This window comes from Arachis stenosperma, chromosome 1 (genome assembly GCF_014773155.1).
Source record: "Arachis stenosperma cultivar V10309 chromosome 1, arast.V10309.gnm1.PFL2, whole genome shotgun sequence".
NCBI classification, from domain to species: domain Eukaryota; kingdom Viridiplantae; phylum Streptophyta; class Magnoliopsida; order Fabales; family Fabaceae; genus Arachis; species Arachis stenosperma.
Window position 1 is genome coordinate 94,358,038 of NC_080377.1, and position 10,570 is coordinate 94,368,607.

The following is a 10,570-nucleotide window of genomic DNA, read 5'->3' on the forward strand; positions in this document are numbered from 1 at the left end:
ATCAGTTCTCGCCTATACCACGAAGACTCTGATTAAAGAATCCAAGAGATATTCACTAGAGCTTTAATTGCTTGTAGAACAAGAGTGGTTGTCAGTCACTTTGTTCATGAGTGAGAATGATGATGAGTGTCACGGATCATCACCTTCATCAAGTTGAAGAACAAGTGATATCTTGGACAAAGAACAAGCGGAATTGAATAGAAGAACAATAGTAATTGCATTAATACTCGAGGTACAGCAGAGCTCCACACCTTAATCTATGGTGTGTAGAAACTCCACCGTTGAAAATACATAAGAACAAGGTCTAGGCATGGCCGAATGGCCAGCCTCCCAAATGATCTAAGATAGCATGAAACTCAAAGATAGCTACCAAGATCTGATCTAAGAACTAGATGTCCAAAGATGATCAAAGGATCAAAAACAATCCAAAGATGAAAAATACAATGGTAAAAGGTCCTATATATAGAGAACTAGTAGCCTAGGGTGTACAGAGATGAGTAAATGACATAAAAATCCACTTCCGGGCCCACTTGGTGTGTGCTTGGGCTGAGCAATGAAGCATTTTCGTGTAGAGACTCTTCTTGGAGTTAAACGCCAGCTTTAGTGCCAGTTTGGGCGTTTAACTCCCATTTAGGTGCCAGTTCCGGCGTTTAACGCTGGAATTTCTGTAGGTGACTTTGAACGCCGGTTTGGGCCATCAAATCTTGGGCAAAGTATGAACTATCATATATTGCTGGAAAGCCCAGGATGTCTACTTTCCAACGCCGTTGAGAGTGCGCCAATTGGGCTTCTGTAGCTCCAGAAAATCAACTTCGAGTGCAGGGAGGTCAGAATCCAACAGCATCTGCAGTCCTTTTGAGTCTCTGAATCAGATTTTTGCTCAGATCCCTCAATTTCAGCCAGAAAATACCTGAAATCACAGAAAAACACACAAACTCATAGTAAAGTCCAGAAAAGTGAATTTTAACTAAAAACTAATAAAAATATAATAAAAACTAACTAAAAGATACTAGAAACATACTAAAAACAATGCCAAAAAGCGTACAAATTATCCGCTCATCAGGTGTCTATGGTAAGGCATGCCACCTTCCGATGAAATTTGAGCACAAAGCCTATTGGGCGGTGAAGCAGTGTAATATGGACATCACCAAGGAGGGTGTAGCCCGGAAATTGCAACTGGAGGAGCTTGAATGTCTTAGAATTGAGGCATATGAGAATTTCCGAATTTACAAGGAAAAGACTAAGGCATTCCATGGTCACCATATTCGGAAGAAGGATTTTCAAGAAGGTGACGAAGTTCTCCTCTACAACTCAAGGCTTAGATTCATGCTTGGAAAGCTCCGTTCAAGATGGGAAGGTCCCTTCAAGGTGAAGGAGGTTAAGCCCTATGGTGTGGTTGAATTGTTTGACCCTCAAAGTGAGGCAACCTTCAAGATTAATGGCCATAGAGTGAAGAAATACCATGGCTACAAGTCACCCAAGGAAGTGGAAGTGCTCCTACTTGAGGATGCACCAAAAGGAGAGGAAGCTTAAGCTCAGGACCGTCCAACTTAAGGACGTAAAAGAAAAGTGCTAGGTGGAAGACACCCCACCACGGTATGATCGTTCTTGTATATACTTACTTGCTTCTAGCATTAGAGTCTTTGTGAATTTTGTGATTTTTAATGTTGTCAAACTTGTATTGATATGTTTTGATATGATAGGTTTTGATGAATTTGTTAGATTGTTGTGGTATTCATTAAGATTTTATCAATCTTGGCAAATTTTGTTGTATTGGTTGTGTTGAGAAAATGCCTCTTCTTGAGTACTGAATGATTTTGTGAGTGTTTTCTCAACTTATCTAGCTGATTGAATGCCAAGAATATGTTAAATTGCATTTTTCCTATGTGTAAAAAAAAGGGGCAACCACGCGCAAGCGCAATGTGCGCGCGCGCGTCGGCATGGTTTTACAACTCCTTACGCTTGCGCGTCGGCATGGTTTTACAACTCCTGGTACAAAGACCAGAGAGTTGTGCCCACATTATACCTACTTTGTGCCAGGCAAACTACGCGTGAGCATGCTTGACGCCTGTGGGCCCCTTGCTATCTTGCCGATCCACGTGCACGCGTGCTGTGTGCGCGCGCGTCGGTTGTGCATTCTGACTCTCTGGTACAAAAACCAGAGAGTTATGCCCAGTTTGTGCCTATTCTGTGCCTGCAACCCACGCGCAAGCGTGCATGATGCGTCCGCGTTGATCGCCACTTCGAACAAGCACGCATATGCGTGCTGTGCTCGTACGCGTTGCCTGTGCTGCACGCCATTAGTGGTACAGAAATCAGAGAGTTAGGCCTACCTTGTGCCAACTCTGTGCCTAGGCACAACATTCCTTGCACGTACGCACCCTTGACGCGTACGCGCCACTCACTTCTCTACAGATTGACGCACGAGCGTGCTGTGTGTGCGCGCGTCGGTGCCTTGACGTAGTTTTAAAACCTGCGCGCTCTCTCTCTTCCTTTCTTCAATTCATTCCTTCTTCTATCTCCTTTCTTCTTCTTTTCCCATCCTCCACCACCTTTGTCTCCAACCACTTACTGGCGACCACCACCACTTCCGGTGGCACTTATATTTCTTTCCCCTCTCTCTCATCCTTTACCAACACTCTACCTTGCTCTCTTTCCCTCTCAAGGTTCTACTTCTTCTACCTCTCATCTCTTACTTTCTTTTGAAACTTTCTTCATCTAGTTGCATGTTCTTTTTTGTTGCTCTCTTATTTTTCTTTTTAGTTACATGATTTTATTAGTTGGTTTTTGCTTGTTTACTTTTCTTCTTTTCTTATTCTCCATGGATGTTGAACTTGAATTTTACCTTACTTTGATAGATCCTTTTATTATCTTTTGATGTCTTTGTAATTATGTGGTGTTGTGTTGTTGTTTGGTATTTCACCTTAGGGCTCTACTTGATTAAGTTCTTCATATTTGCTCATTGCTTGTACATTGCATGCCAAGTGTTTGAGGAAATGCACTTATACCATTTTGGTTCATTTTGACCTTACATTCTCAATTTGGTGCTTCCTCCTCATACACTTGCGCTCTTTTAAGTGCATTGAGCTTAATTTACTTCATGATTGCCAACTTGATGCTCAATTACCATGACTTTCCTCTTTATTTTGGATGCTCGAGTTTACTCCTCTCATGCCTCATTGCATGCCTTACTCACTCTTGCATCCCATGCTAAGTGTTGTGATCCATGTTTCTATAATTATTTTGATCACATGTGCAGCTGTCATGTCCTCAAGGCACGCAATTTCTTTTTGGGCACTACTTCTCACTTGCTTGTATTTCCTATGAGTTAATTTCTTGGGTTTAATGTTTTCCCTTTTTCCTTCCTTTTTTAGGATGGCCACCAAGAAAGGCAAGGAGAAGGCATAAAAAAAAACTAGCCACAAGGAGAGCACCCCAAAAATCAACCTCTAAAGCGCACTCTACACTAGGAGCTAAACCCCTCTCTAAGAAAGCAAAAACAACCGCTCCTATTGATGAAAAAGAGAAGAGCAATCCGGCAAGGGACTCCTCAAGGTTCCCAACCACTTCTATGAACTCGTGTTCCCCGCCATGATTGAGAGGAACTATCATGCCGAGTACCTACTCACCCCTCTGGATCACATTGCTCATTGTATTCTGCCCCGTATTGAGCGACGAGGATGTGAGTTTTTGCTGAGAAAACCACAAAGGCCAACCTCTCGTGGGTGGTAGAATTTTACACCAATTACCACCTCCCTTCTCTTCAGTCAGTATACGTGCGTCAAAAGTAAGTCCCGATTTCAGAAGAGGCTATTCAGCAAGTGCTTAATGTTCTACCAGTATCGAAGGAAATGGATGGCTACCAAGAGGTCTTGCGTTGGCAAAGTGAATTTGGGTTTGATTGGAACTCGATTCTTCGAGTCATTGCTGAGCCAGAGTCATTTTGGACCCGAGGGCGACTCCGGATGCGACCCAAGTGCATTGATGCATGCTGCCTCACTATGTGCTACCTAGCACCCACAAGTCGTCCTTCACGGCGGATCTCGCCCTTCTTGTTTGGTGTATTCTCACGGAGAGGCCGGTGAACATACCTCTCCTCATCCAACAAGTAATGAGTAGAGTCCATGCCAAGGGTAATCTACCATTTCCAGCATTGGTATCTAACTTAGTTGCTGCTGCGGGTGTTCCTTGGGAGACCACGGACATGAAGGCTACAATTCTGGCAAAGGGCGACATAGTCCCAAGCGGGAAATACTTACAACCTCCCATAGACACCCCAAGCCTTGACATAGCCCCTCCACCTACTATTTCTTCCACCTCATCCGCACCACCACAAAGATCCACCCACCAACGAATCGAGGATCTACACAAGAAGATAGATAGATATGAACGGTGGAATCAACGCCGATTTGCTTATATAAAAAAAGCTTTTGAGTTTTACTACCCCATCCATGGAGGAGCCCGCTATATCCATATCCAGCTCGACTCTATCTAACATTAGAAATCATAAGGAGGATAGTGGAGGTTCAGGTCCCGATCGCCCTTTGCGCATTACTAGTAGCACGGAGAGCTGTGTTAATTTTTAAGTGTGGGGAGGTCGTTCGACCGATCTCCGTGGGGTAATAATCTCCTTCTTTTGACATCTATGGACTTCAACTCTTTCCTTTTGTTTGATTAGTTAGGACACATTGCATGTTAGTTAGTTTTTGCTTGTGAATATCTCTTGCATGATAGCTATTTCTTGTAGAGCTACTTGGTTAGGATAATAACTTTCTTTTCAAGAAAATGTGTTTTTAGGGCATCCCACCAATTTTTGAAATTTTTTTTTGTGACAACTTGCTTGAGGAATGTATTTTAGAACATGATTGTTGAGTAAGAACACAAGCTAGTGAGATTCGAGTCTAATGGTGTGGTTACATTTTATAACCACTTATCTTCTGTCTTGTGTGCAAATATTCTCTTTCTATGATTGCAATCCTTGCTTTGCCTGATTCTATATGTCCTTTATTTTGTGTATGAATGTATTTACATGATTGAGGCCATCATTTCAATAGTCACTTTCCCAAAATTGCCTTAACCCTTTTTTCTACCATTGCTAACCAACTTTGAGCCCATGATAGATCCTTTTGTTCTTAAATTTAGCACATCAACACCCCTAAGTGAAAAATAATGACTGTCCCTAGATTTGGATCCTTGATTTGCTTAGGTAAGTGAGGGTGTGTGTCATTTAAATGGGAGAGAATACTTGGGAACTTGGGTAGATGTAAAGGTAAGTTTTTGTAATTGTAATGAAAAATTCGGGAAATTGGGAACATACTCGTGTAGTGAATGATTGGACCACATGCATTGGCACCCTTGTACATAAAACCCCCAAAAAAGAAAGGGGATAGGCAAAGAAGAAAAAGAAAGAAAAAGAAGAATGTAAAGAAAAAGAAATAGAAAAAGAAAAGAAACAAAAAAACATAGAAAAAGAAACAATAAAAAGGGGACAAATTGCCCCAAGGCAAAGCCAATGATATCCAATGCATATGGATTGTGAACTAAAGAGAAAACATGAGCATGTGAAAAAGCGATAAATGGGTAGCTAGGTTGTGTATTAGAATTGCATAGGTTATTGTATGTGTTAGGTGAGAGTCTAAACTAATCAAAGATACAAATTGTAAGCTCACTTGACCATACATGCATCCTTACCCTTACCCTAGCCTCATTACAACCAAAAAAATAAGACCTCATGATAATTGTATGCATGCATTAAGTAATTGTTGATTGTTAGATGAAAGACAAATCTTGGAAAACATGATTAGGGGAGAATTGAGTGACGAACCCTATACACTTGAGCGAATAGAGCAGATACACTTCCGGTGAGGGTTTGATGCTCAACCTCTTGTTCCCGACTTTCACAAGCGTTCGTCTCGCAAGTTATGTGCACCTCATTTTGATGTTTGAATTGGTAGGATTCATGGACTATCATGTCACTTTAGCCCTATATATTCACATATGTTCTTGGAGGATAGATCCACCCTTGACCAAGTAGATAGATGCATTTGCATTAGTTGCATGTCATAAACCTCTTTCTCCTATGCCTTTTGATCTTTCTATTTTCAGCATGAGGATATGCTTGGATTAAGTGTGGGGAGGTTTGATAGTCCCCAATTTTGTGGTTTATCTTGTGTTGATTTGAGGGGATTTTGTCAATACTTTCCGCACTTATCCACATAAAATGCATGATTTTGTGTTTCCTTCATTATTTTGCCTTATGATTGAAAACATGCTTACTTGACATAAAAATACTATATTTTGATCTCTTCTATTACTATTCGATGCCGTGATATGTTTGTTAAGTGATTTTAGAGTTAACAGGGCAAGATTGGTCTGGAAGATGGAAATGAAGCATGCATAAGTGAGGAAACATGAAGCTTTTGAGCTTTGAAGTCTGAGCATCGACGCGCACGCGTGGATGCGCGCTGCTGGGAATCGGCGCGCACTACTGACGCTTTTGCGTGCATAGGAAAAACCGCACCGACGCGCACGCGCACCTTGCGCATACACGTGGATTGAGAAGCCTATTGACGCGCGTGCGTACTTGGCGCGTACGTGTTGTGCCCAGCACGTTACATCATTAATGAAATCGTCGCTGGTGATTTCTAAGGCTTTCCAGGCACAATTCCAAGCACACTCTGAAGGGAAAAGACCCAGGAATTGTAGGGAGAAAAGGAAGATCACTCATTACACACTTAGACACAATTTTTTGTTGGTTTTTAGTTCTTGTTCTTCTAGAGAAAGAAACCCTTATTCCTCTCTAGATCTAGTTTGAATTTGATCTCCCATTGTTGAATTTTTGGATTGGATTTTGTCAATTGCTAGTTATGATTACTTAATTTGAATTCTCTAGTATAATTTTGCTTAGATCTTGTGTTGACTCATGTTATCTTGTTATTTTTCAATTTTCTACCCATTTCATGAATATTATGGATCTTGAATTCTATAAGTACATTGATGTTTTCTATGATCATTAGTGTTATTTGAGTTGTTCTTTATAGATAATTGTTAGTGGGTCCTTATAATTTCTAATTTAATTGCAATTTGAACATGTCTATTGTTAGTGCATTCCATATGTTTGATGAAATGTTTCCTTTGATTATGGAGTAGTTCTTTTTACTCTTGGTCTAAGCTATGAGAATTGGGTGACCTTGAGTCATTGGGTCTCTTTGAAGTGTTGATTGGAGAACCATTATTGGTCAAGTTGACACCCATTGACACCAACCCACTACTAATCTAATTAGTAGATTGGTTGGGACTTATCGGTTGAAATTGATCTAGCCACTTGACGTACCTCAAACCTAGGAGTAGATGTTACGTACTTAAGGTTCTTGGAGGTAGACTTAGTGAGTTTGGTTCCTCACAGACAAGGATAGTGACCCCAATTCCCATGCTTAGCCAAGAGTTCCTTTTATTATTCATATTTGAAACCAAAAATCTCACTTGTTTAGTTCTAGCTTTAGTTCGTTGCTTAATTCTAAAGTAGAAGTAGATTATATGATCTCTTGATTTGGTTACTTGACTTAGCTCCTTGCATTTTAAGTTTTCTTGCATGATAAGTTTAGTAGTTTAATTTTGTTTTATGACTCCCAACCCCGGATTTCTAACCAATGTTAATGCACATGTTTGCCCATTCTTCGTGAGACGACCCGAGGTTTAAATACTTCGGTTAAACTTTTATTGGGGTTGAACTTGTGACAACCAAATCCCTCTTTAAATTTGATCCGAGGACTAGTCATCGGTTTGGAGCTATACTATTGACGAATTCATTTTGTGAAATTCCAAACTGGTACTCGTACTTGGCATTTATCAACCCACCAAAGAACCAATCCTAAAACCAATCCATTACATCTGCACCATGAGTACACCCAATCCTTTATACACCATTTCATTCTCCGGTTGTCCTCTCCACAGAAGCCCATACAGAAGAAAGATTGGACCTTTTTCCCTCAAAGCAAGACCCCAAACAGAATTTCAAATAAATTGTCTAGCCAGACAAACTTTATTTTACTGGCTACATCAGCTCATTATCATAACCCAAATCCATCCAAACCCAAGGTACGTCAATATGGATATCCCTTTCTACACTATACCAATAATCCAAGGACCTATACCAGAGGAAATGATGTGGTACATTTGGGCTCTGTCTTCCTTATATACATGTGCCATCATAGTGCCAATTTTTTCTGTATACCATATCCTGTGTAACCGCACTCAAGCACAATCCCATTTAGTCCGATTATTCTCTATGTATGCTCCACTTGATGCATAGAGAGGAATGTTATATAACATGCTTGACCGGCACCAACTGTGGGATAAATTCTCTCAGGCAAAATGAAAATTCTGTTGTTTTATCACCTTACAGAGGAATTAATTTACTGGGAGAAACTCAGACACTATGAACAGGATCGATATTGTTGGATACTCTACCATATGGCGCATGGATGAGAACACGGTCCTGAATGCCTTGACTAAATACCTCTGTCAACTTTGGCAACCTGGACTATATGGAGGAAGAGATACAGTTGAGGGACTTCCATTTACAATAGATGTTCCGCCAATAACTCTCCAGGAGTTCCAGTCCAAATTCATAATTTTGGGAATAATCAATCAATTTGGACAATACTCTTTTTATGCCCCCAAGAGACCAGTCTAGTTCGTCTAGACAATGCCGAAACAGAAATTCTGAGGAAGATTTGAATTCTGAAGATCCAAGTGGGAGAGTATATGCCTTACCACCAAGCCCAACCAGGGTTGATGCAGGGATACCCAATGATGCTGAAGGCCCATACTCAGACCCATATGACCCATATCTGCATGATGCCCAAGATCCGTATGAGGAAAACACTGAGGACCCGTTCACTTATTTACAAGACCCAGATATGGATATTAGAGCTGTCAACTTGGCTTCTAATGAAACATCATCTTTCTCAGATGGTGATGGGACTCTTCTAAAAGACTATTTCAAACTCTCCCTTTATTAGGACAATGTCCCCACTATGTATAATTATTGTGTGCTTCGAAATAAAGTGACCTCTATCACATGTCTAAGAAAGAGATAAGGCTTATCCTTATCCTCCAGCTAGCATTGTATGATAGGTTTGTAAGATATTGCTGCTATCTAGAGACCTCTATAAAAGGAGGAGCTCACTTCAGTTGTAATCAGATTTCGATGAACATTGTAATATATCCACTTTTTCTATCTTATAAAATGTTCTAAATCTTCCTTCTTTCTCTTTGAAAGCTTAGCTAGTGTTATTTCCTTCTTCCTCATCCAGTACCATAAAGTATGCTCTGAGCTTGCCTCTATAGAGGATCCTGCTCATAAGAAAATGGCATAGATAAGATCCACGTGAATTTTTCATAGTTTAAAAAGGATTCGATGTTACAATACCAAGTTTTGCTCGGACCCTTTAATCTCACTCGCTAAAATGGTTGATAAGAGTGACTGGGATAAGTATTCAATGTATTGTAACATTGTCTTTCTGAAGTACTGGAGATCTACTCCTGTGATGTTATTAAATTAGTCACAAATATAAAATATATGTTGAAATATAAATATGTGTTAAAAATAAATTAAACAACACATATATTTATACAAAAATATATAATAACTAATTTAGTAACTCATTTTTAATATAGAGATGATAACATTTGAAAAGATTTAGATGTCTATAAAGTAGGTATCAATACAATGTACAAAAATAATTTCTAAAAATGATAGAATAATAACATGTTGAAAATTTTAAGAGTTTCTTAACTCAAAATTATTCATGTTAAATTATTAAGAAAAAAATATTTAAATGTGAAAGCATACTTTAATTTGTTAGTCTGATTGAAAAAACTTGGCTCTTATGGTTTTTTGATCTTTCTCAACCTGAACCGCAACTCTTTTATTTTATAAGAAAATAGTTACAAAGGCGACTTTGATGTGTTAAGGACCAAAACCCTGAAGTCACTATTTATATTTGAGCATGACACTCATTAAACCTTAAAATCCAAACAAAATAGTATATCTAATTTTATTCTCATTAATTCTAAATCAAAAGTAATAATGACTTATTCAACTTACTATTTATGATAATAATTGAGATCACCGTTATATAAGTCATTTAATATAAAATAGTTTAATTTGTGATTATAATTAATATATGTATTATCCATAAATAGATTATGAAATAATAATTTCTTAACAATCTGGCACTTTTGCTATACATACACATATAATTTCTTGAGATAATCACATCTTATAAACTTTGTTCGCATATTTAAATTCTATTTTCCTTATTACTTTAATAATCTGGTCCGTCTCATATATTAATTATAAAATTACCGCATCTTTTATCATATTAGTATCACAATGAAACTATGATAATCATCATACTAATATATTTAACAACATAAATTAAGTTTGGATGTTTGTTATTTGGCTAAACAATAAACTTTTTTTGAGTTGATTATTGTCTGTATAAATAATAAGTATTGATTTATTCTTAACTAGTTACCAAAATATATATTTACCATTAATATG

At 38.7% G+C, this 10,570-nt stretch overlaps 1 protein-coding gene across 1 annotated transcript; it reads left to right on the forward strand.

Annotated features, from left to right (window-relative positions):
- The first annotated feature begins 1,137 nt into the window (after positions 1–1,137).
- Positions 1,138–1,533, forward strand: LOC130982264 (uncharacterized). The gene has a single exon (XM_057906205.1). The coding sequence runs from the start codon at positions 1,138–1,140 to the stop codon at positions 1,531–1,533; it is 396 nt and encodes a 131-aa protein (XP_057762188.1).
- The last annotated feature ends 9,037 nt before the right edge of the window (positions 1,534–10,570 follow it).